At 60.6% G+C, this 25530-nt stretch overlaps 1 protein-coding gene across 1 annotated transcript in view; it reads left to right on the plus strand.

The window, feature by feature from the left end:
• The window catches only part of OBSCN (obscurin, cytoskeletal calmodulin and titin-interacting RhoGEF), a 116762-nt gene that overhangs the window by 55931 nt on the left and 35301 nt on the right, over positions 1 to 25530 (plus strand). The window contains exons 40-55 of the mRNA XM_076009578.1: positions 3629 to 3892; positions 4259 to 4522; positions 4964 to 5227; positions 11543 to 11806; positions 12101 to 12364; positions 12730 to 12993; positions 13301 to 13564; positions 13927 to 14190; positions 14758 to 15021; positions 15445 to 15711; positions 15822 to 16094; positions 16413 to 16685; positions 17830 to 18026; positions 18203 to 18278; positions 24106 to 24378; positions 24829 to 25104. Of these exons, the coding sequence (XP_075865693.1) occupies positions 3629 to 3892; positions 4259 to 4522; positions 4964 to 5227; positions 11543 to 11806; positions 12101 to 12364; positions 12730 to 12993; positions 13301 to 13564; positions 13927 to 14190; positions 14758 to 15021; positions 15445 to 15711; positions 15822 to 16094; positions 16413 to 16685; positions 17830 to 18026; positions 18203 to 18278; positions 24106 to 24378; positions 24829 to 25104 (4011 nt within the window). The remainder of the gene's footprint in view (positions 1 to 3628; positions 3893 to 4258; positions 4523 to 4963; positions 5228 to 11542; positions 11807 to 12100; positions 12365 to 12729; positions 12994 to 13300; positions 13565 to 13926; positions 14191 to 14757; positions 15022 to 15444; positions 15712 to 15821; positions 16095 to 16412; positions 16686 to 17829; positions 18027 to 18202; positions 18279 to 24105; positions 24379 to 24828; positions 25105 to 25530) is intronic.

Genomic DNA, 25530 nt, shown 5'->3' on the forward strand with positions numbered 1-25530 from the left:
GCCACTTGGTTCCTCACCATCTACACATTCACTTGCTCATGCTGTGGCCCTTTGGCAGTTTGTGTGGCTGCATGTGGGTGTCCGTGTCCTGTACACAGAGTCCTCCAGTCGGTCTGATGTTCTCAGTGACCGCTTGGTCCTCCACAGCCCTGCCCGCCAGGTTCATAGAACACGTGAGAAACCAGGAGGCCACAGAAGGGGCTATGGCCTTGCTGCGGTGTGAGCAGAGCAAGGCGGCCCCTGTGGAGTGGAGGAAGGGACCCGAGACCCTCAGAGATGGGGACAGATACAGAATGAGGAGGGATGGGACGAGGTGTGAGCTGGAGATCCGTGGCCTGGCCGTGGCAGATGCCGGGGAATACTCGTGCGTGTGCGGGCAGGAGAGGACCTCGGCCACGCTCACCGTCAGGGGTAAAGACCAGAGGTGCTCAGGCAGAGCCGTGTTCTGGTGTCCACATGCTGGCTCCGTGCTGTCTGTGTCCGCCGTGCTTTCCCCGAGCCTGGGCCACCCCGCTCCCGTCACTGCACGGAACCCCAGCCGCCTGGGCTCTTGCGGGAACCAGGAGAAATCCGGATCTGCACCCAGCTCCCCACGCATGTGCCAGTGCCGTTCGGTCATGTTGTCCTGTGGGATTCCCTGGCTTGTCCTCCGTCTCGTCACACCTGTTCCCCAGGGCTGCCCAGCAGTGCAGCCCTCCTCACCTGCGCGGGCCGGCAGCACGCAGCGCTGCAGGCTGGGCGGCTCCAGCAGCACAGGTTCACTCCCAAAATTTCTGGAGGCTGAAACTCCAAGGTCAGGGTCTTGGCAGGGTTGGCGTCTCCTGAGCCGTCATCTCCGTGCGTCTGCACGTGGCCACCCCTCTTTGTGCACGTGTGTGTCCTATTCTTCTTTGAGAAGGACGCCAGTCACACTGGACTGGGCCCACCCTGACAACCTCACGTTGGCTTTTAAAGATCCCGTTTAAATGCAGTGACATTCTGAGGTACTTGGCGTTAGGACTTCAACATAGTAGTTTTTGGGGGACTCATTTCAGGCCTTGACACTCCACCTTCTGGCCCCCCAGAATTCATGGCCTTCTCACGGGCAAAATGCATTCTCCCCTTCCCGACGGCCCACTTCGTGACCTGCGCCAGCGTCAGCACTGAGTCCGGGCTCGTGTGAATGCCGTCCCCATCTAGTCCCCATCTAGAGCAAGGGGGACGCCAAGCGCAACTCACCCCGCCGCGGAACTCCCCCTCAGCTGGGAAGCTGTCAGGCCAGACCAGTCAGGTGCCACCGGGACACAGTTGGGGGACAGGCACAGGGCAGACATCCCTATGCGTAAAGGATGAAACTGGAAAGAAAAAACACTAGGTCACGGCTCTAAACGCAAATGTGACTCTACCAGGGAAAGCTCCTGGCCATTTCAAGCCTGGAGAATCACCCTCTTTGGCCCCATACTCTGTCCTCCGGGCCCGCCACGGCAACCCCAGTCTCTCGCACCAGGCAGCACCCCCCCAGCCCTGGGCACAGGTGACCTGGCTCTCAGGCCCCTGTGGGCCGTGGGAGCCGTGCGGATCCCTGAGTGACCTTTGGAGCCTTTCTTCCCTTTCTCGTGGGACAGCACACGTTCGCATCCGTGTCATGCCGTGGGTCCAGCCGGGGGCACCCTAGATCTGGTAGCCCGCCTTCATCTCGCCCCGTCTCGGGCCCGTTTGGTCCGGTCCGGCCGCTCTGTGCTGGGGGACAGCTCTCGAAACCTCGCTGGCCTCCCGTGCGAGTGTGAGGGGCCCAGGCCGGCAGAGAAGGGCTTCCTGGGTAACCGCATCTCTGGGCCCAGCTTCTGCGGAGATGCCGGCCCGTCATCGAGCTGCAAAACGGGTCGGCAGCACGCTTTAGGTGGTTGTCTCGGTAGCTCCCACCCCTCGCGCCACGGCGTGTGTGCGCTTTCTGAGTAAAGTCTGAAGAGCGAGGTGTCCGTGGGCCAGTTTCTTCTGTGGCCTCTCTCCGTGGCTCATAGATGGGTCCTTCCCTGTGTCCTCACACGGGTCATCCCTCCGTGTGTGTCCGTACCGTCACCTCCTCTGCTTACACGGAGCCAGTCGTCTCACATCCACAGACCCCACAGCTGCCCTTTAATAAAAGACCGTCCGGCCCACGCGACTGTTCTCTCTGGAACACGCTTCCTGGCTATTCGACAGCATCGGTGGGCTGACAAATTTCCAGAGCTTCCAAGTCCTTGTTCGTTTTATTTGATTCAATTCGTTTTTCTCCTCTTGTGCTTTGCTGTGATCGGCAAGGAGGAAATGGGCTTCTCCTCTGACGTGTTTCGTGGAAATCTCCGGAGCTGGACACACATGGTTTCACTGTTTCCGGTCTGCCTTCCACACAGAGCATGAGAACACGGTCTGGCCAAGTTCTTGGCCACTTGTTGTAGTAGCAAGGATCTCCTGTCCTCCGGTTTGCAGTGACGCGTTCTTTATTTCTGGCTGAGGTCTGACCAGCAGTGTCCTTATAATGTCCGTTTTTCCGCAATCTGCTCGTTTGTGGGAGTCTAGGCTTTTTCTGACAGGCACCCGACAATCATCCCCGCCTGTTACCCTGTTACCCGGTTCCAAAGCCATGCCCGCATTGGTAGGTGATTGTTGGAGCCGCACCCCACTCCCGGCACTGAAAAGTGTGCATTCGTTTTCTGACCGGAAGTCTGAAGATGAAGTGTTGGAGGTCGGCTTCCTCCGAGGCTCCGATCCTTGGCTCGTAGACGGCGTTTCCTCCCTGCGTCTCCACGCAGGGTCCCCCTGTGTGCTCCTGTGTCTGCTCACCTGTTCTAATGAAGTCGGTCGCGTTGGAAGAGGGCCCACCCCGGCAGCCTCACGTTACCTTAGTTACCCCTTTAAAGGCTTCATCTCTAAATAGTGACACTTGGAGGTACCAGACGTTAGGATTCCAACATGCGAATTTTAGGGCACACAGTCAGACCAGAAGAGGGTGTAGCTGGGTGGCCAGGCAGCCTGCACCCGAGGGCTCTGTCTCTGCCTTGCACAGGGAAGGGGGCGGATGGCAGGATGCCGTGTCAGGTGTGGCGTAGAAGCCGCAGCTGCGGTCCGTTGCTGTCTAGGTGGCCTGAGCCAGGGCCGTGGGTGGGGGTGTGGGTCCACTTGCGTCGGGACGGGGCTGTGTGCGCTGGGAGGGGTGCAGCCAGCCGGGCATGTCCACGCAGGGGTGGTGCGGAAGGAAGCGCTGCGGGGGAAGGGCATCTCCTATATGAGTATGACAGTGGGGCCAGGCGGTGACGTCTGACCGGGAGGTGCCTCCCACGTGGTCACAGGGAGGGAGAATCGAGGGAGAGAGCGGTCAGGTCATTACCTTATTGCGTCTGTGGGTTGCGAGTTGGAGGAGGTTGCAGTTTCCCAAGAACAAGAGGTCCTGGGTAGGACAAGGTGCCCTTTGAGAAGGTGACAGGCCTGGAGTGGAGCCCATCTCTGGGCTGAGCTGCCCTTGCAGGGGGACGCAGGAGGGCCTCGCGGTCAGTCTTGGATGTGCTGTGCTCCATGTCCCTCCTGCTTCCGTCTCCTTCCTGGATGTTCAGCTTGTGCCCCTCAGCTCTCCAGAGGGCTTGATGGATTCTGTCCATGTGACCTTTCCTAGCCCTTCCAGCTCGATTCATTCAAGATCTGAAGACCATGGAGGCCACAGAAGGGGCCACGGCCACGCTGCGGTGTGAGCTGAGCAAGGCAGCCCCTGTGGAGTGGAGGAAGGGATCTGAGACCCTCAGAGCTGGGGACAGATACAGCCTGCGGCAGGACAGGGCCACGTGTGAGCTGCAGATCTGTGGCCTGGCCGTGGCAGACGCTGGAGAGTACTCGTGCGTGTGTGGACAGGAGAGGACCTCAGCCACGCTCACCGTCAGGGGTAAAGATGGTTGTGGGCCAGTGGCTCGGTGTCTACATGCTGTCTCTGCACCACCACCTACCACCAGCAAATGGGACACAGCTCCCAGGGTGACTCCATGACACCATGGTGTCTGTCCTGTATCTGGGGTCCTCTGGGCATCTCCGATCTCCCCTTCTCATAGTCAGGAGATGTCCTCATGTTCACGTCTATCCCTTCCCATTCTCTGTTCCTGCTGGGCCACTGGGCTCCTCGCCTTCTGTGTGTTCATTTGTTTGTCCCTGCCACGGTCCATGGGCAGCTCGTGTGGCTTTTTGTGAGTCGTGTCCTGTACACAAAGTCCTCAGGATCATCTGATATTCTCAGCAACTGCTTGGCCTTTCTCAGCCCTTCCCGCCAGATTCATAGAAGATTTGAGAAATCAAGAGGCCACAGAAGGGGCCACGGCCACGCTGCAGTGTGAGCTGAGCAAGGCGGCCCCCGTGGAGTGGAGGAAGGGGCCCGAGACCCTCAGAGCTGGGGACAGATACAGCCTGCGGCAGGATGGGACCACGTGTGAGCTGCAGATCCGTGGCCTGGCCACGGCGGACGCCGGGGAGTACTCGTGCGTGTGTGGGCAGGAGAGGACCTCGGCCACGCTCACCGTCAGGGGTAAAGACCACGTGTGGTCAGGCAGAACCGTTCTGGCGTCCAAGTATTCACTTCCGGACATCTGTCTCCACTCATTCCATCTTTCCTCCCCGTCTCTGTGCCACCCTCTTCCCGTCGCTCTGTGGAACCCCAGCCTCCCGCCACTGCCACAGCGGGTTGAGTCATGTGTTCCTGTTGGGTTCTGTGTCTTGTCCTCCATCCTATAATGTCCTGTCCCCCAAAGTTCTGCAGAGCCTCCGATGATCTCTGTGTGTTTCCAACCCCCCATGGCTCTGCCAGCCACATTCATTTAGATGTGAGGCCTGAGCGGGCCACGCCGTGTGGTGTACAGCCGGGGAGTGGCTCATGTCCAGTGGGTTTTGTGTCTTGTCTGTGTGCCCACGTCCCGTGTCTTCTGTGTGCTCAGAGGGTGTGATCGTGCCCATGTCTTTCTGACCCCAGCCCTGCCTGCCAAGTTCACAGAGGGTCTGAGGAATGCAGAGGCCACGGAAGGGGCCACGGCCACACTACAGTGTAAGCTGAGCAAGGTGGTCCCCGTGGAGTGGAGGAAGGGGTCCCAGAGCCTCAGAGCTGGGGACAGATACAGCCTGCGGCAGGACGGGACCACGTGTGAGCTGCAGATCCGTGGCCTGGCCGTGGCGGATGCCGGGGAGTACTCGTGCGTGTGTGGGCAGGAGAGGACCTCGGCCACGCTCACCGTCAAGGGTAAAGACCACGTGTGGTCACGTAGACTGGACCTTGGTGTCCACACATTGTCTCCATGTCAACACCTTCTGCCTCCCAATGTGGAACAGCTCCTTGGTGACCCCGTGGGCATCTGTCCTCTGTCTGGGGTCCTCCGGCATCTCCCAACTCCCCTTCTCCTCACTGGGAGACGTCCTCATGTTCACGTTTGCCTCTTTGTACTCTGTGGCTCCCGGACCGTTGTGTTCCTCACTGTCTGTACGTGGATTCGCTCATTCATGCCGTGGCCTTTGGCAGTTTGTGTGGCTGCGTGTGGGTGTGCGTGTCCTGTACACAGAGTCCTCCAGTCAGTCTGATGTTCTCAGTGACCGCTTGGTCCTCCGCAGCCCTGCCCGCCAGGTTCATAGAAGACATGAGCAACCAGGAGGCCACGGAAGGGGCCACGGCCACGCTGTGGTGTGAGCTGAGCAAGGCGGCCCCTGTGGAGTGGAGGAAGGGGACAAAGACCCTCAGAGATGGGGACAGATACAGCGTGAGGCAGGATGGGACCCGATGTGAACTGCAAATCTGTGACCTGGCCGTGGCAGATGCTGGGGAGTACTCGTGCGTGTGTGGGCAGGAGAGGACCTCAGCCACGCTCACCGTCATGGGTAAATACCACAGGTGGCCTCCTGAGTGACTTCTCTCTTTTCCCACCTAACCCATGTACTCTGTGCTTTTCCCCATGTCTGTTGAGACCATTGTCATCTCTTTCCCTCCATCACTCCTCTGTGCGACCCGTTTCACTAACGAGCACTGAAAACGCACTGGCTCGGCCCAGCCTGGGCTCTGGGGATATAGGACCCAAGGAAGCCACCAAGAGACAAACGTCAGGGCTCAGGAGCGCTGTCCAGGCCACTGGCATGTCCCCAGGAGCCGGGACTGCACACGTGTTCCTGGGCCCAGACACGGAGGTGAAGGCCTGTGTCCTTTCATGGACATGCACGTTAGAGTTTGGAAGTTCGGGGAGGAGGTGACCAGGCAGGCCACGGCCTCCTGAATGCAGTGCGAGGGTCTGACGGGGCCTCGTGGTCACGCCACGTTTCTGAATTGACGCTGCCCTCCTCCGCTCAGGCTGATGTGACCAAGTTCTGCAGCCTGGGTGGCTCCAACGGCAGAGACTGACTTTCTCAGAGTTCTGGGGTTGAGATTCCAAGACCGAGATGCCAGCTGGGTTGGTCTCTTTGAAGGTCTCCCTCCTGTCTCGTGGGTGGTTGTGTTCTCTCTCTCTCTCTTCACGTGGTTGTCCCTCTGTGTGCACCTGTGTGTCCTGACCCCTTTGGCTAGGACACCAGTCCTGTGGGATCAGGGCCCACGCTGGCAGCCTCGCTTTGGCTTTTAAGGTCCTGTTTAAAGACAGCGACATTCCGAGTACCAGGTGGTAGGGTGGTGACACAGGCATTTTGAAGGAAGGAGGACACAATTCAGGCCATAAGACTCCACCCTCCGGCCTCCCAAAATTCTTGGCCTTCTCACAGGCAAAGCCACATCTGCTTCTTCCTGGTGGCCTGAAATCTTATCCCATTCCAGCATCTACTCTTAAGTCCCAGTCCCATCTGAATATCGTCTCCATGGAGCGTGAGGGGGACGTCAACTATGACGTGCTCCGGCGAAAGCCTTCAGCTGTGCAGCATGAACGAGACGTGGTCTGTGCTTCCAGGACACTACTGAGGGACAGGCAGGGGACAGACATTCCTATTCAAAAACTGGGGCATGGAAAAGAAGTTCTGGGCCATGGGATATGAGCAAGTCTTACACAAGCAGGGGAATCCATTAGATTTTAAGGCTGGAGAATAATCCTCTTTGGCTCAGTGCTCTGGCCTTGGGGCCCGGTGGGGTTGCAACCACAACCCCCAGGTGGCAGTGCCTGGCTCTCTGGGTCTGAGGAGGGGACAGCCCTTCCTCCCTCCAGGCCTGTGCCCTCCGTCTGCTGGAGACCGGGCCATCCCTGCTAACCTTGGAACCATCTACCCTGAAGGATGACACATGGCCTCAGCCCTGCAGCTCTTTCTCTCGGCCCGTCCTCTGTGAATCTCAGAGTCTGGCAGCCTTTCTTCATTCTCCCCTGTTCTGTCCAAGCTTGTGCTGTTTCTGCTGGTATAAAATTCTCAAAACGCTTGTCCTGTGCAACCCATGGGGCCAAGCCGTCAGACAAGAGGGTTCTCCACAGATCTTTCCTTGGTAATCTCATTTCTATTACTGGCTCCTGCTGGGGGTTCCACATGGATCCAGAAATCACACACTGATCTCTTAGCAATTGCTTGTCCAGCCACACCCTTGACTGTCTCCCCAGAACGCACTGTCTCATTTTTATGCAATATCCATATGCTGAAGATTTTCTAAATCTTCCAAGTTCTGATTATTATTATTTTGCTTCACGATTCCTTTTTGAATGTATGCCTCTCCTCTCACATTTTACTATGACCATTAAGGAGAAACCAGGCTACACTTTCAACACTTTGCTTAGAAACCTCCTCAGGTAGACATCCAGTTTCAGTGTTTCTGAGTCAGTTTCACCTTCCGTAAAACACTCGACTACAATTTGATCAGGTTCTTTACCGTTGTACAATAAGGATCACCTTTCTTCAGTTTCCAATAGCACATTCTTCATTTCCATCTGAGGCCTGACCTGATGGAAAACAAAGAAGCTTTTTCTTTTTCTTTTTTTGAGGCAGAATCTCACTCTGTTAGCCCAACTACATGCCATGGCATCATCATAGCTCACTATGACCTTCAACTCCTGGGCTTGAGCGATCCTCCTGCCTCAGCCTCCCTAGTAGCTGGGACTACAGGCACACGCTACTATGCCTGGTTAATTTTTTTTCTATATATTTTTAGTTGGCCAATTAATTTCTTTCTATTTTTAGTAGAGACGGGGTCTCGCTCCTGCTCAGGCTGGTCTCGAACTCCTGACCTCGAGCGATCCACCTGCCTCAGCCTCCCAGAGTGCTAGGATTACAGGTGTGGGCCACCTCGTCTGGCCAGAAGTGGTGGCTCCCACCACTGCTTAATCTGGATATTTAAAAAATATTTTTTAAAATATTTTTTAATCACCCATTTCTTTAAAAAAAATGGGTGATTTTTAACATCTATATTTTCATCAAGAATGCCTTCATGGCAAACTCTTGCTTTTCCTAGCATGCTCCTCTAAAATCTTCTAGCCACGTCCCATTACCCGGTTCCAAGGCTGCTTCTTTATTTACAAGCATTTGTTTCAACGGCACCCACTCCTGGTACCAAAATCTGTATTCATTTGTTTGGGCTGCCATAACAAAGCATCATAGACTGATGTCTTAAACAACAGAAGTTTGTTTTGTTTTGTTATTGTTATTGTTTTTTAATGAGCGCTGTAGCATCAGCCTAGCTCACAGCAACCTCAATCTCCTGGGCTCAAGCAATCCTACTGCCTCAGCCTCCCAAGTAGCTGGGACTACAGGCATGCGCCACCATGCCCGGCTAATTTTTTTTTTGTATATATATATATATATATATATATATATATATATATACATACATATATATGTATATATATTAGTTGGCCAATTAATTTTTCTTTCTATGTATAGTAGAGACGGGGTCTCGCTCTTACTCAGGCTGGTTTCGAACTCCTGACCTCGAGCAATCCGCCCGCCACGGCCTCCCAGAGTGCTAGGATTACAGGCGTGAGCCACCGCGCCCGGCCTTGTTTTTTTGAGACAGAGTCTCGCTTGTTGCCCAGGCTAGAGTGAGTGCCGTGGCGTCAGCCTAGCTCACAGCAACCTCAAACTCCTGGGCTCAAGCAATCCTTCTGCCTCAGCCTCCCCAGTAGCTGGGACTACAGGCATGCGCCACCATGCCCTGCTAATTTTATATATATATACATTAGTTGGCCAATTAATTTCTTTCTATTTATAGTAGAGACGGGGTCTTGCTCTTGCTCAGGCTGGTTTCGAACTCCTGACCTCGAGCAATCCGCCCGCCTCAGCCTCCCAGAGTGCTAGGATTACAGGCGTGAGCCACCGCGCCCGGCTTGTTTGTTTTTTTTTAAAGTTCTGGAAACTGGATATCTGAGATCTGGGTGTCGCCTGGGTTGTCTCCTTCTGCGGGCTCTCCCCCTGGCTTGCAGACGGCTGTTTCCCCCACGTGTCTTCTCGTGGTTGTCCTCCTGTGTTTGTATTCAAACCTCCTCTTCTTACGTGGACAGCATTCCTGTGGGCTGGGACCCACCCTCCTGACCCGATGAACTTCAGTCACCTCCTTAAAGACCCTGTCTTCAAACCAGTCGCATTCTGAAGTAGTGGGGGTTAGGGCTTCAGCGTTTGACTTCAGGTCACCCCGTAACAAGGGGTAGCCAGGTGGGCCCAGGAGAGCTCTCGCTCTGCCTGGAGGGGGACAGGGCGTGGCAGGTTGCAGTGTCAGGGTGGTGCAGAGGCCACGGCTGGGGTCGGGTGTCTGCGTGACGAGGGCCAGGGCAGTGGGTAGCAGCATGGGTCTGTGGGATCAGGAGAGGGAGGTGAGGTGGAGGAGGCTGGGCCTCACAGGGGCTGGTGAGTCCCGGCGTGTGGGACGCATGATGTCCTGCCAGGGAGGGGTGTCTCCTCCATCTCCCGCATGAGGGACAACAGTGGGGCAGTGACTGTCGAGACCACGGAGGTGCCACCTGTGTGGTCACGGGGGGTGGGGGAGGAGTCCATCACACTGTTGCAAATCGGAGGAGCCTGTGCTGCTCCCCAGGAGTGAGAGGTGGTGGGTGGGACAAGATGTCCTTGGGAAGAGGAAAGGTCTGGACCGCAGCCCCTCCCCCAGCTCTCCCGGCCCTCGCAGCTGGCACTCGGGAAGGCCTCACTGGCAGATGCTCTGTGGTCCGCCTCGTGCCACATACCTCCACCCTTCCGGCTTCCGTCTCCTTCCTGGACGCTCTGCTTGTGTCCGTCAAATCCACCAGAGCGTTTGATGGCTTGTGTCCATGTGGCCCTTCCTAGCCCTTCCAGCTCGATTCATTCAAGATCTGAAGACCATGGAGGCCACAGAAGGGGCCACAGCCACGCTGCAGTGTGAGCTGAGCAAGGCGGCCCCTGTGGAGTGGAGGAAGGGATCTGAGACCCTCAGAGCTGGGGACAGATACAGCCTGCGGCAGGACGGGACCACGTGTGAGCTGCAGATCTGTGGCCTGGCCACGGCGGACGCCGGGGAGTACTCGTGTGTGTGCGGGCAGGAGAGGACCTCGGCCACGCTCACCGTCAGGGGTAAAGACCACGTGTGGTCAGGCAGAACCGTTCTGGCGTCCAAGTATTCACTTCCGGACATCTGTCTCCACTCATTCCATCTTTTCTCCCCGTCTCTATGCCACCCTCTTCCCGTCGCTCTGTGGAACCCCAGCCTCCCACCACTGCCACAGCGGGTTGAGTCATGTGTTCCCGTTGGGTTCTGTGTCTTGTCCTCCATCCTATAATGTCCTGTCCCCCAAAGTTCTGCAGAGCCTCCGATGATCTCTGTGTGTTTCCAACCCTCCACAGCTTCTGCCAGCCACATTCATTTAAATGTGAGGCCTGAGCGGGCCACGCCGTGTGGTGTACAGCCGGGGAGTGGCTCATGTCCAGTGGGTTTTGTGTCTTGTCTGTGTGCCCACGTCCCGTGTCTTCTGTGTGCTCAGAGGGTGTGATCGTGTCCATGTCTTTCTGACCCCAGCCCTGCCTGCCAAGTTCACAGAGGGTCTGAGGAATGGAGAGGCCACGGAAGGGGCCACGGCCACACTACAGTGTAAGCTGAGCAAGGTGGTCCCCGTGGAGTGGAGGAAAGGGTCCCAGAGCCTCAGAGCTGGGGACAGATACAGCCTGAGGCAGGACGGGACCACGTGTGAGCTGCAGATCCGTGGCCTGGCCGTGGCGGATGCCGGGGAGTACTCGTGCGTGTGTGGGCAGGAGAGGACCTCAGCCACGCTCACCGTCAAGGGTAAAGACCACGTGTGGTCACGTAGACTGGACCTTGGTGTCTACACGTTGTCTCCGTGTCATCACCTTCTGCTCCCAGTGTGGCACAGCTCCTTGGTGACCCCGTGGGCATCTGTCCTCTGTCTGGGGTTCTCCGGATTCTCCCACCTCCCTTTCTCCTCACTGGGAGACGTCCTCATGTTCACGTTTGCCTCTTTGTGCTCTCTGTGGCTCCCGGACCGTTGTGTTCCTCACTGTCTGTACGTGGATTCGCTCATTCATGCCGTGGCCTTTGGCAGTTTGTGTGGCTGCGTGTGGGTGTGCGTGTCCTGTACACAGAGTCCTCCAGTCAGTCTGATGTTCTCAGTGACCGCTTGGTCCTCCGCAGCCCTGCCCGCCAGGTTCATAGAAGACATGAGCAACCAGGAGGCCACGGAAGGGGCCACGGCCACGCTGTGGTGTGAGCTGAGCAAGGCGGCCCCTGTGGAGTGGAGGAAGGGGACAAAGACCCTCAGAGATGGGGACAGATACAGCGTGAGGCAGGACGGGACCCAGTGTGAGCTACAGATCCACGGCCTGGCCGTGGCAGATGCCGGGGAGTACTCGTGCGTGTGCGGGCAGGAGAGGACCTCGGCCACGCTCACCGTCAGGGGTAAATATACTGCGTGGACAAGTAGACCCTCCATCTGGTGTCCAGTTATGAACTTCTGCTGTGCATTTCTGCTTACTTTGTGGAGTCCCCTTAATTCTCTCCGTCACTCCATGGAACCACTCCGGCCTCCGGGCTGCTGCATGTACCAGAGGAAACAGCATGCACAGCCTGCTTCCCTTCTGGCTGCCGCTGTGGGCTCTGTCCTGGGGCATTCTGTGTCCTTCGGGGCATGCTCTGCTCCCCAGCACCTTCTAGGGAGTCTGATGTTCTCTCTGTCCATCTGTCCATCCCCAGCCCTGCCTGCCCACTTCATTGGAAGACTGAGAAACAAGGAGGCCACGGAAGGGGCCACGGCCACGCTGCGGTGTGAGCTGAGCAAGGCAGCCCCTGTGGAGTGGAGGAAGGGCCCTGAGACCCTCAGAGCTGGGGACAGATACAGCCTGAGGCAGGATGGGGCTGAGTGTGAGCTGCAGATCCGTGACCTGACTGTGGTCGATGCCGGGGAGTACTTGTGTGTGTGCGGGGAGGAAAGGACCTCGGCCACGCTCACCGTCAGGGGTAATGATTGTGTGTGGCCATGGGGACCTTGGCTTGATGTCTGTGCATTGTGTCATGTCACCACCTTCCGTCTTCCAATGTGGTGCAGCTCCTTTGGTGACCCTGTGGGCATATATCCTCTACTTGGGGTCCTCTGGGTATCTTACAATGTCCTCTTTTCCTCGTCAGTAGGTGTCATCATTGTCACGTCCTTCCCTTTGTCGTCTCTGCTCCTCCTGGGCCATTTGCTCTCTCACCGTCTGTACTTTCCTTTGCTCATTCACACCGCGGTGCTTTGGCAGGTTTTGTGGCTGTGTGTGGCATCCGTGTCTCGTACACAGAGCCATCCAGTCTGATGTTCTCAGCCACTGCTTGGTCCTTCCCAGCCCTGCCCGCCAGATTCACAAGAGACATGAGCAACCAGGAGGCCACGGAAGGGGCCACAGCCTTGCTGCGGTGTGAGCTGAGCAAGGCGGCCCCCGTGGAGTGGAGGAAGGGGTCTGAGACCCTCAGAGATGGGGACAGGTACAGCCTGAGGCAGGACGGGACCACGTGTGAGCTGCAGATCCGTGGCCTGGCCGTGGCAGATTCCGGCGAGTACGCATGCATGTGCGGGCAGGAGAGGACCTCAGCCACACTCACCGTCAGGGGTAAAGACTGCAAGTGGCCACGGGGACTTCTGTTTGGTGGCTGCCCATCACCTGTCTGCCCCCATTTGTGTTCTGGTCTCTTAGTCTTGGTCTTCTCTCCATCCACAACGTGTTGTCCTCTCTGTGATGTTCCTAGCTGCTCTGTGACTTGTGCACAGGTTGGACCAAGGGAGGCCACCATCCACATGCTCGGCACAAACAGCGTGTGGCCCTGTCCAGCTGCGTTCTGTGTCTTTGTGCCTTCCACGTCCTGTCTCCTCTGTGTGCTCTGAGGGTGTGACCGTGCCCATGTCTCTCTGACCCCCAGCCCTGCCCGCCAAGTTCACAGAGGGTCTAAGGAACGAAGAGGCCACAGAAGGGGCCATGGCCACTCTGCGGTGTGAGCTGAGCAAGGCGGCCCCCGTGGAGTGGAGGAAGGGGCCCGAGACCCTCAGAGATGGGGACAGATACAGCCTGAGGCAGGACGGGGCCACGTGTGAGCTGCAGATCCGTGGCCTGGCCGTGGCAGATGCCGGGGAGTACTCGTGCGTGTGCGGCGAGGAGCGGACCTTGGCCAGGCTCACTGTGAAGGGTAAAGGCCACATTTGACCATGTTGACTTGTGGCTTGGTGTCCACACATCGTCTCCCCGTCCCCAACTTCTGCCTCCAAATGTGGCATAACTCCTGTGGCAACCAGGGTCGTCGGTCCTCTAACTGGGGTCCTCTGGGCGTCTCCCACCTCCCCATCTCCTTGTCACCTCTCTTCACGTTCACATCCGCCCCGTGTTCTCTGTTCACCTGGGCCACCTGCTTTCTCACCGTCTGTACCTTCACTCACTCGCTCGCTCACACTGTGCACCTGTGGCAGTTTGTGTGGCTGCGTGTGGGTGTCCGTGTCCTGTACACAGAGTCCTCCAGTCTGATGCCCACAGTGACCGCTTGGTCCTCCACAGCCCTGCCCGCCAGGTTCATAGAAGATGCGAAAAACCAGGAGGCCACGGAAGGGGCCACAGTCACCCTGCGGTGTGAGCTGAGCAAGGCGGCCCCTGTGGAGTGGAGGAAGGGGCCCGAGACCCTCAGAGATGGGGACAGATACAGCGTGAGGCGGGATGGGACGCAGTGTGAGCTGCAGATCCGTGGCCTGGCCGTGGCAGATGCTGGGGAGTACTCGTGCGTGTGCGGGGAGGAGCGGACCTCAGCCACACTCACCGTTAGGGGTAAAGACCACATGCGGCCTTGTGGACTCATGTGGGTGTCTGCCCTTACTGTGTGTCCAGCCCCGGGGCCACATGCTGCCGCTCCTGTGGCCACTCATTTCCCCCTCGGCCCTCACTGTTTTCCCCTGTCCTGTCTCCTCTCGAGTCACAGCACCCTGGTGTTTGCCCTGATCTCCCTCCAAATGGCCTCATGCCACTGGTCACTATGGTAGGGACCGGATTCCCCCCTGTCTCCCATCGCCACCCAGTCCACTCAGCTTTCTGCCATCCTTGTTTGAGACTGGAGGTCTCTTAGCTGGAGATTCTCACGTTGGTGTCTCGGGGAGGTGAGGCGGGTCCCACAGACCCTGGCCCCGACCGCCAATGTGGCCTGGTGGGGCAGACAGAGCCCGCCACAGCTCAGGGTCTGAGGGGACATGGTCCTGGCCCGGGGCCTGGGGGTGACGCAGCCCTGCCATGTTGGGCACAGGGGGCACAGAGGGGACCTGCCCTGGGGAGACGGGGACGCGGCGTGGGGCGGAGTGGTGCCCTGTGTGGCTCCCACCGACCCTGCCTGCCTGCCTGCAGCCCCCCAGGTGCTGTTCCGGGAGCCCCTGCAGAGCCTGCAGGCCGAGGAGGGCTCCGCCGCCTGCCTGCGCTGCGAGTTGTCGGCGCCGGCCGCCGTGGTCTGGAGCAAGGGCGGCCTGGAACTGGCGGCGGACGCGCGCAGGGAGCTGCGGCTGCGCGGCTGCACCGCGGCGCTGCTGCTGCGGGACGTGCGGCGTGAGGACGCGGGCGAGTACACCTGCACCTGCGGCTCCCAGGCCACCAGCGCCACGCTCACCGTCACGGGTGGGTCCCAGGCTGGGCTGGCCCCTTCAGACGCAGGCCCCGGGGTGCGGGGCGGCGGGGAGGGGACGGGCGCTCTGGGCTGACCCTGGAGCAGCGTGTGGAGGGAGGTCCCCATGGGCAGGTTCCGACTGCGCCAAGTTGCACGTTCAGGTGTCTGAGACCTGTGTTTGCTCCGGGCCCTGTCGTCATCCCGCACTTGCGCCCTTGTGGGGCGGCCCCAGCCTGGCGTAACTGCCCCCCCCCCCCCCGTAGCGGCGCCCCAGACCCCGGCGGTCCCCCCTTCCTGACGCTTCATCTCCCTAGCTGCGCCAGTAAAATTGCCCCGGCCCGCCTCACCCCGCCACGCCACGCCGCCCCCTGCGCCCTGGAGCCCCCCCCCCCCCGCGTCCCCCCCACCGCCCTCACGCCGCCCTCTGCCCACAGCCGAACCCGTGCGCTTCCTCCGCGAGCTGGAGGCGCAGGAGGTGGCGGAGGGCGGCACCGCGCGCCTGCGCTGCGAGCTGAGTCGGCCCGGCGCGGGCGTGGAGTGGCGCAAGGGCTCCCTGCAGCTCTTCCCCTGCGCCAAGTACCAGATGGTGCAGGAGGGCGCGGTGGCCGAGCTGCTGGTGCGCGGCGCGGAGCCAGAGGACGCGGGAGAGTACACCTGCGACACGGGCCTCGCGCAGAGCACGGCCACCCTGTCCGTCCACGGTGAGCGGCTGCGGGCCCTGCTCTCCCGACCCTGGGCAGTGGCCCGGTGGGGAGGGGCTGGCCCAGAGGCAAGCGCGAGGCTCTCAGTGTCCCTTCCTGGGTCCCCGCAGCCTCCAGGCCCCAGTTCAAGGCGGGGCTGCAGCCCGTGGAGCAGGAGGCAGGCGGCGTGGCGCGGCTGTGCTGTCAGCTTGGCCAGGCGGAGCTGGCGGCCCCAGTGCAGTGGCTGAAGGAGGGCGTGGAGCTGCACTCGGGCCCCAAGTATGAGATGCGGAGCCAGGGGACCACGTGTGAGCTGCTGGTCCACGGGCTGGAGGCCAAGGACACTGGCGAGTACGCCTGCGTGGTGGGTGGCCAGAAAACCGTGGCCTCCCTCAGGGTCAAAGGTGAGCCCTTCCCTGCCACACCCACATCCTGTACCCCCCCCCTTTCAAGCTCTTCCTCCTCATTCCTGTGCCACGTGGTGCAGGGTCCTCAGGGAGGACTTGGGGAGCTGGGAGACTGGTGCCGCAGCCAGGTCTGCCCCCAAGGAGCTCAGTGTCACCGCGGGGGCTGTGCTTGGGAGCAAGTGGGGGGACAAATGCTGTATGGTGCAGACAGGCTGTGGCAGAGGCTGTGAAGGTGGCCAGGGAGGCTACCTGGAGGAGGGGGCCTGGGCGCTTTGACCTAGCTGGTGAAGGGGCCCCCCTCGCCCTGCTCCTCAGAGCCTGAGGTGACCATCGTTCGGGGTCTGGTCGACGAGGAGGTGCAGGTGGACAAGGACGTGAAGTTCAGCTGTGAGGTGTCACGGGCCGGGGCCACGGACGTGCAGTGGCGACTCCAGGGCCTGCCGCTGCAGAGCAACGAGGTGACAGAGGTGGCCGTGCAGGATGGCCGAATCCACACGCTCTGGCTGAAGGGGGTGACCCCTGAGGATGCCGGCACCATCTCCTTCCACGTCGGCAGCCACACGTCCTCTGCCCAGCTCACCGTCAGAGGTAGCCGCTCTGGGCACGTGGCAGGCGGGCCCTCCCAGATTGCATGGGGTGAGATGTCCAGGCCCAGGCACGGCTAGGGGGATGGAGACAGACGGCTAGAGTCCTGGCCTTTGGGGGCGGAGACCTGGCAGGGAGGTGGACCTGTGAGCTGATGGTTTCAGGGTGTCCCCAGGAGGTCAGGGGAGGTTGGGCTGAGTCAGGCTGGTGGGGCAGGTGGTGGTGGGCTTCTCAGAGGCTCCTATGGTATTAGAGCTTAGGCCCCCATAGCCTGGCCCTGGTGAAGGGGCCCCTGCAAACTGTGGCCCACCCCCAGCCCTCAGACATCTGCGCCACCTCCATCTCTGCTATTCCACTAGCTCTGAAATTGGCCCCAGCCACACATCATCCATCCATTTGTTCATCCATTTATCCATCCTCCCATCCCCCATCCATCCTTCCACTGATCCAGTGATCCACCTATAGCTCATCCATTTATCTACCATTCATTCATCCTCCCATCCACCATCCATCCATCCATTGATCCAGTGATCCACCCACAGCTCACCCATTTATCTACCATTCATTCATCTTCCCATCCACCATCCATCCATCCATTGATCCAGTTATTCACCCACAGCTCACCCATTTATCTACCATTCATTCATCCTCCCATCCACCATCCATCCATCCATTGATCCAGTGATCCACCCACAGCTCACCCATTTATCTACCATTCATTCATCTTCCCATCCACCATCCATCCATCCATTGATCCAGTTATTCACCCACAGCTCACCCATTTATCTACCATTCATTCATCCTCCCATCCACCATCCATCCATCCATTGATCCAGTGATCCACCCACAGCTCACCCATTTATCTACCATTCATCCTCCCTCTACCATCCATCCATTCACTATCCATCCACCTATCCATCCATCCATCCATGCATCATCTTTCCATTCACTCACCCACCAGCCATCAGAGTCCACACTGCAGGCTCTACCAGGAGCTGGAGTTGGGAGCTGAAAACAGGCCCCCATGTGCTTATCTTTGGGAATGGGGGTGGGGGTCCTTGGGGGTGGACCCCGGGGACATGGAGGCTCTGCCGATTGAGGGGGCATCCCAGACACCGAGGCTGATGCCCGTGCCTCCTGTGTCCAGCCCCCGAGGTGACCATCCTGGAGCCCCTGCGGGACGTGCAGCTCAGTGAGGGCCAGGACGCCCGCTTCTGGTGCCGGCTGTCCAGGGCCTCCGGCCAGGAGCCCCGCTGGGCCTTGGGCGGGGTACCCTTGCAGGCCAATGAGATGAACGACATCACGGTGGAGCCAGACAACCTCTACTCGCTCACCCTGCACAAGGTGGGGCTCCTGGGACCTGCCTCCACCTGGCACCAGCTCCATTCGGGAAGGTCTTCCAAGGGGATTGGGTTGGGGAGGTGATAAGCCCCTCTTGCTGGGGGCTTGCCAGATGGGTGGCCCCTGCTCAGTGAGGATGGGTCTGCCAGGGCCAAGCATGTCTCTCCGTACTCCTGCAGGTCACCCTCGAGGATGCTGGAACCATCAGTTTCCAAGTGGGCTCGTGTAGCTCTGAGGCCCAGCTGAAGGTCACAGGTGGGCAGCCTCTCCCGTGCCTAGCCACTCTGCCCGGGGAGGCCCTTGCCTCCTGGGCACCACAGCCTCTCACCCATGGCAGCTGGTGGGGGCAGAACCCAGGACTCCAGCAGTGACCGTGTCTGGGGCTGGCAGTTTTCCAACCCCTGGCCACTAAAGCCATGGACTGGAGAGGGCACTTAGGTGGGCTGGTGACGATCACCTTGAGAAGTTCCAAGGGCTTGGGGGGGGCCCTGTCCAGGATTCGATCAGGGGAGGGAGATGGGGAGCCCAGCAGCCATGGGTCTTCCGACTTCTGCCTTCCAAACGCCTCCCCCATGACACAGATGCACACACGTGCACACACATCCGTGTTCACATGCTATCAGCCCCCCCGACAGGCTCAAAAGTGTAGGAGCAAAAGCATGCCTGTGATACATGTGCAGACTTGGGCAAGCGCACAAACAGGATTTCAGGAACCGTCAGTTTGGGTCATACTTTGCCCCTGGAGCTGGTCGTCTCTGCCTGAGTGCTCCTCTCCTGCTGTCTGCTCCTAGGGCTCAAACTGGTGCCCCCATCCACCCATCATCCATTCATTTATCCATCTATTCACTCACACACCCATGATCCATCCACCCACTCTCCATTCATGTATCCATCATGTATGTATTCATCCATCATCTGTCCATTTACTGTCTATCCACCTGTCCATCCATTATCTACCCACACATTGATCCATCTGCAATCTGTCCATCCACCTATTTGCCCATCCACCCATTCACTCATCTACTCATCCATTCACCATCTATCCACCTATTCATCCATTCACCTGTTCACCATCCATCCACGCTTCCACCCATCCACTCATTCACCTGTCCACCAGCCATCTATCCACCCATCCATCCATCCATATTGTACACCATCCACCTATCCGCCTTTTTACCTATCCATCTATCCGTCACCTTCCATCCATCTGTTCACCATCCATTCATTCACCTGTATACCATCCATCCATCCATCTACCCTTCCACCACCCATCCATTCATCTAGTCACCATCCACCATCCATCCATTAATCCATCCACGTTTCCATCCACCCACCATTCATCTGCCATTGATTATCCATCCACCCATCCATTCATCTATTTACCATCCACAATCTATTCATCCACCCTCCATCCACTCTTCATCTGCTATCTATTCAACATTGAACACAGCCCCTACCTTTTGCCAAGTCCTGGACCTCAAGATGGTCCAGCCGCAGTGTGCCCTCAGGGAGCCCCCACTCAGCTGGGGAGTTGCACATGGAGAGAGTGTGTCCTGCATCCCAGGGGCCACCCCTACCCTCAAGTCTCCGGGGGTAGATGGATGAAGTCAGTTCTGTGGCCTGTGGAGCTGGGATGTTTCCAGATGCCAGTGCCCTTGAGTTGAGTGACGAAGAGGGAGGGAGAGTTTCCAGGTGTCCTGAGCAGGGTCAGGGCAGGAAGGGCCTGGTGTGGTCACTAGGGTGGGCAGCTGTGCAGGGGCAGCGTGGAACTGGGCTGGCCTCAGCCCCCCTCTGGCGAGGTTCCCAGCCTGGGTGAGCCGGCTCACGTTGGATGCCTGGCTGTGGCCTCGGGGGCAGACCCCGGCACGGCCGTGTGGATGGGCGCCAGGCCGGGGGTGTGATGGGCGAGCGTGGGAGCGTGTTAGAGACGAGAGTGAAGAGGCGGTGGGGCAGGACGAGGTGGCAGTCAGACGTGGCCTTGCTAAAGATAGCCGGGGCAGAGTGGGGGCTGGTGCTGGGTGGGGGCGGGGCGCCTGAGCCGGAGTGGAGAGGCTGCCTTCCAGCGGACAGCCTGGGGGGGGGCGCAGGGCCGCCTTGCCCTGGTGTGTGGCTGGCATCTGGCTCCCCTCCTGCCCACCTCTCACCCTCGTCCCCACGGGGTAACGGCGTCCAGGCTTTGCCAGCTGTGGGCGGTTTGTCTGTCTTCATGCGGAGGCTCCCGGGCTGGCGTGGGGACGCGCTCAGAGGCAAGCAGGGTGCAGGGCGGCCGGTGGTGGAAGAAGCCTTTGGCTCTGTCCTCCTCTCTCCACAGGTCTGTGAGCAGCAGTGGCCTGGGGGTCCCACCGAGAGATGGGTGGGATAGAGGGGGACTGGAGGGGGCACAGGGCAGGCAGCAGCTGCACCGGTGTCCGGGGGCCGCCTGGGCTCAGGCCCTGCTGTGTGAGGCCGGCAGGGAGCAGCTGCCACTTGGTATTTGGGCCCTGGTGGCCTAGAGCCAAGGGGACCGCAGAGCACATCTAGACAAAGTGCTCTCTCGAGAGGGGAGAAGCGTAAGCTTCCACACCCCCAGGGACGGAGGGCTCCCATCCCACCCTCCCAGAGTGGCAGGCCCTGTGGCCTCTCCTTCCCTGCCCCCCACGCTGGGTCAGATAAGGCTCCAATGCCAGAAAGAGCCCCAGGCACGGAGATTGGGGCCGTCCATTCCGCCTTCGGAGAAGGAACGAGCAGGTCTTCAGCTTCCTGTGGGTAAAGCCAGGCGGGTCCTGAAGGGGTGTGGGCTATGCCTGGGGCCGAGCCACTCTGTGGGCTCACTGTGGGTTGGTTTGAGTCTCCTGCTGTGATCAGGGTGGGATTTCTAGACCCCAACCCTAGGCCACCCTGCCGGTCCAGGTGGCCCCGGTGACTAGCCTCAGAGCTAGTCTAGCAGGCCCTCTTCGGACACCAGGTCTAGAGAACAGCACATGCACCGTTTCCCTCCTACTGAGCTGTAACAGCACCGGACACTCCCGCGACCAGATGTGCGCCAGGTTTTCCTAAGCGTTCTGTAGACTGCAGCTGGGCGCCCACAACTCAGTTTAATTCTGACACCTCTACCTGGAGTTAGAGTCAGATCCCACAGGCTACCAACCCAGCCAGCCCCCCGAGACCGCCCCCACTGCAGACGCCAAGCGGAAGCCCCAGGCCACCCACACTGCTGCCTGAGTAGCTATAAACTGGGGGTCCCACTGCTCCTTCCTCTAGTGTGATTGACTTGCTAGTAAATCAGGGGTCCCGCTACCCTCTCCTTGAGTCTGATTGATTTGCTAGGACGGCTCACAGAACTCAGAGAAGCACCTGCGTGCAGCAAGTCATTATAAAGGACACAACTTAGGAACGGCCGATGGCAGAGAGTTTCGGGGCGAGGGACTGGGGCAGTGGGCTCAGCCCTCCACACCCTCCCGGGGGTGGGCCGTCCTCCCGCCCCTCTGTGTGCGCAGCCTGGGACCTCGTCCAGCCTCCCAAGGGGTTTGTGTAGAGCACAGTTAACCTCTGGTCCCTCTCCGTTTCCTGGAGGTTGGGGGGTAGGGTGGAGATTTTCAGGCCTCTAAACTTTCTGTCTTTCCGGTGGCCAATGTAGAAGCCCCGCAGAGTCACCTCATAGCATAAACTCAGGTGAGGTCAAAGGGGCTCATTCTGCATAACAGGAGATCCAACTCTCTCGGGGAAATCCAGAGGGTTTTAGGAGCTGCGTGCCCGCAGCCAGGGACAAAGGCCAACTCCATGATGGTGCCACACCCCACATCAGTGAGCCCCACATCAGTGGGACTGGAGTGGCCCAGTCCTGTGACCCGGGCGCCCGGCCGGGCCCTCCTTCTCGCCCTGTCGTGCAGAGGCAGCGCTGTGCCTGGTGCGTGGCTTGCAGAACGTGGACGTCTTCGCGGGGGAGGTGGCCACATTCTCCTGCGAGGTGTCTCGAGCGGGTGGGCCGGAGGCTCGCTGGTGGCTGGACGGGACCCTGCTGCAGGACAGCCCCGAGAGCGCCATTGCTGTGCGCAGCGGGACCGTTCACTCCCTCACGCTCTCAGGCCTGGGGGTGGCAGACTCGGGCACCATCACCTTCCGTGCGGGGCCCCTGGTCTCCACGGCCAAGCTGTTGGTCAAAGGTATTGGCCGGCGGGACCTCCCATGCTGGCACTTCTGCCTCTGCTTTTCACATATGCTTCCCGCGGGCTCCCGTCTGGCACAGGTGCCCGGGACTGGCCTCCAGGGCCATGGGCCGGTCACCCCTCCATGCATACTGGCTGCCCAGGGCGGCCCAGGTGGGCACGGGGGGTGGTGGCCCTTGTCCTGCTTCCTGAATGAGAAGTCTGGGCTTGGGGAGCAGTCTGGCTGGAGACCAACCCCATGCCCACCTGGCCACCGCCTTGCTGGCCACATGTGCCCAGCCACGAAGCCCAGTGCCCTGTGGAGGCAGGAGCAGCCCCTGCCCGGCCTGTCGCTGCTTGCTCTGCTTCCCCGCTGTGGGCTCCGTGCCGGCTTGTGCCCTTCTGGGAAAGAGCTGGCCACACAGGAAGCCCCTCCCGGTGGCTTGTGCTGTCATAGAAAACATGGAAGGTTTACCCGAGTTCTGGGCAAACAACCATGTGTTGCGTAGGATTTCGACAGGTGGAGATGGGATGGGGGCCGAAGGTGGGCGGCAAAGTCCCTGGAGAGGGGCGAGTTGGGCTGAGGTTCTGGGTCCCGAGCCAGGGCCTGGGGCCTTCGTGGGGAGACCTTGCTGGGGGTGTCCCTGCTGGGGCAGTGTACCCTGGGTCGGAGGGAGGTGGGGCAGAGGGGGCCACGAGGGCCCACCTGGACAGTGCTGTCTGCCACGGGTGGGGCGAGGTGTGTCCGGCAGGGACGGCCCCGGCTGCCGTGGTGGGTGCCCCTTCCTGGGCCGTTGCCCGCGGGCACTGCTCAGCCGTTGTGCACCGCAGCTCTGCGCTTGCTGCCGCTGCTGAAGCTGCTGATGCCATGGGTGCGGGTGCAGGTGCGGGCGGGCGGGAGGGCCCAGTTGGCCCTGCCTCTGGGGGCTGACGTGTGTCCGGCGTGTTGGCTGACAGATCCCGTGGTGGAGGTGGTCAGTGCCATGCGGGACCTGGCCGTGGAGGAGGGCGGCTCGGCCGAGCTCCTCTGCCAGTACTCGCTGCCGGTGCGGGCGACATGGAAGATGGACGCGCGCGAGGTGTGCGCGGACGGGCGCCGCGTCGTCATAGAGCAGGACTGGAACGTGGCCAGGCTGATCTTCAGGCCGGCCTTGCCCTGTGACAGTGGCATCTATTCTTGCGAGGCTGCGGGCACACGCGTGGTGGCCCTGCTGCAAGTGCGAGGTGAGGCCGCCTGGCGCACAGCCCGGCCGGCGTGGCTTTGGCAGCTTTGGCAAGACTGTGTCTGTGCAATGATGGCGGAACGGCAGGTGGCGGCAGCCGGGGCAGTGGGGCAGGCGGCCACTGGGGGAGGAAACAGGCCCTGGGTGGCAAGCTCGCCGTGCCAGGAACAGGCCGTAGCCAGGCAGGGCGTGTCCAGTCGCTGAGCGCGTGGCTTCCTGAGAAGTGCGTGGCCAGTTATTGGCCTGGTCTCTGTGAAATGCACGGAATTAGGGGGGACGGTGGATTGGGGGGGGCGGCCTCCCGTCAGCGAGAGTGTGAGGGGGCATTGCAGGAGGCAGCGGTGGCCGGGCAGTGCTGTTGGTGGGGCGCGGGCTTCCAGACGCCGCAGCTGAGGCGGGGCAGCGTGCACAGCCCAGCTGCGAGCCTCGCGGCCGGGTTTGAGCCCGGTTGTGCGGTGCCCAGTGTCTGGTCTGCCGGGTTTCTGGCCTGCGAGGTCAGGAGCCTGGTGCTGGCGGGAGGTGCCAGCGTGGGCTGGGCAGGGTGCGCGGGGCGACCAAGGAGGCGCTCAGGGCGGCTCCGCGTGGGTGCTGGGTGCTGCCCTCCTGAAGGTCGCTGGGGAAGGGCGTTCCGTTTGGCCTTTTGTAGTGTTCGGACTCTTCCAAGGGACAGTGTTTGGGTGGGTGTGGGGGAGGCCTGGAGGCGCCGGCGCGCCCTGAGCCTCCCTCTCCCCGCAGCCAAGAACACAGTGGTGCGCGGGCTGGAGAACGTGGAGGCGCCCGAGGGCGGCGAGGCGCTGTTCGAGTGCCAGCTGTCTCAGCCGGAGGTGGCCGCCCACACCTGGCTGCTGGACGACGAGCCGGTGCGCACCTCTGAGAACGCCGAGGTGGTCTACTTCGAGAACGGCCTGCGGCACCTGCTCCTGCTCAAAAACCTGCGGCCGCAGGACAGCTGCCGGGTGACCTTCCTGGCCGGGGACATGGTGACGTCTGCCTTCCTCACGGTCAGAGGTGACCGCGCGGGGCCGGTGCGGGGGAGGCACTGGGACCCCTCCCGCAGGAGGCTGGGCTGGCCTCAGTGGGTGCGGGGCTTGGGGGCTGCAGAGTGGGCGGAGGTCTCTGTCTGAGCCCCTTGCGCTGCGGGGGTGCGGAGGAGGGGACAGCACCAGGTTGGGTCGGGGTCTCCAGACCCCTCCCACCAGAGGCTCTGCGGCGCCTGGAGGGGTGGGGGCGTGGTCTCCAAGACCGCCTCCCGCAGGAAGCTGGGCGCTCGCTGCTCCGTGAGCGGAGGGCGGGGAGGGGGCGGTCTCCGAGGCCACGCCCACCCGGGCTCTGCGAGGCCTGGAGGGGGGTGTCTCCTGCTCGACCATGGTTGAGGGGAGGGCGGTGGGGTCTTGAGTCCCTCCTCTGGAGCCCCTCCCAAGCCCCTGCAGCACTCACTCCCTCCACCCCAACCCCTAGGCTGGCGCCTGCAGGTCCTGGAGGCCCCGCGGGACGCAGCGGTACTCACCGGGGCGCAGGCCAGCTTCAGCTGCACGCTCAGCGAGGCGGTGCCCGTGGGCGACGCGTGCTGGTACATCAACGGGGCCGCGGTGCAGCCGGACGACGCCGACTTGACAGTCACCGCGGACGGCAGCGACCACGCCCTGCTGCTGCGCAGAGCCCGGCCGCACCACGCGGGGGAGGTCACCTTTGCCTGCCGCGACGCCCTGGCCTCCGCGCGGCTCACCGTGCTGGGTGCGTGGTGGGCGAAGTCCTTGCCCTGCAGGTGGGGTCTGGGGCAGGACCCCGCCTGCAGAGCTCCTGGGTGTCTGGGTGACTGTCCAGGGCTAGGTCCGGTGCGAATCTGCCCGGCTGGAGAACTTGGGGCTTGGCTCTGCCCGAGGGCCCCGTCTGGGAGGGCCGCGCTGGCCAGGTGTGTTCCTTTGTGAACCGGCAGGCCTGGGGCTCCCTCCTCTCTGCTCTGTGCAGATCTGCGCCCAGCCTGGGGGCACAGGAGGAAGGAGGGGTGTAGCCCCGGAGACTGCTGTGGTTGCTCCATGCTATCCCTTGCTGCATAGGCTCTGGGCACAGTCTCCCTGCACGACCCAAGTGCCCCAGCCTCGGGGATTTTGGCAATGTCCCTGGATCCCTGAAACAGGCTGGGCCCCGGGGCACAAGGGT

The sequence above is a fragment of the Microcebus murinus genome, chromosome 13 (assembly GCF_040939455.1).
Source record: "Microcebus murinus isolate Inina chromosome 13, M.murinus_Inina_mat1.0, whole genome shotgun sequence".
Taxonomy (NCBI): domain Eukaryota; kingdom Metazoa; phylum Chordata; class Mammalia; order Primates; family Cheirogaleidae; genus Microcebus; species Microcebus murinus.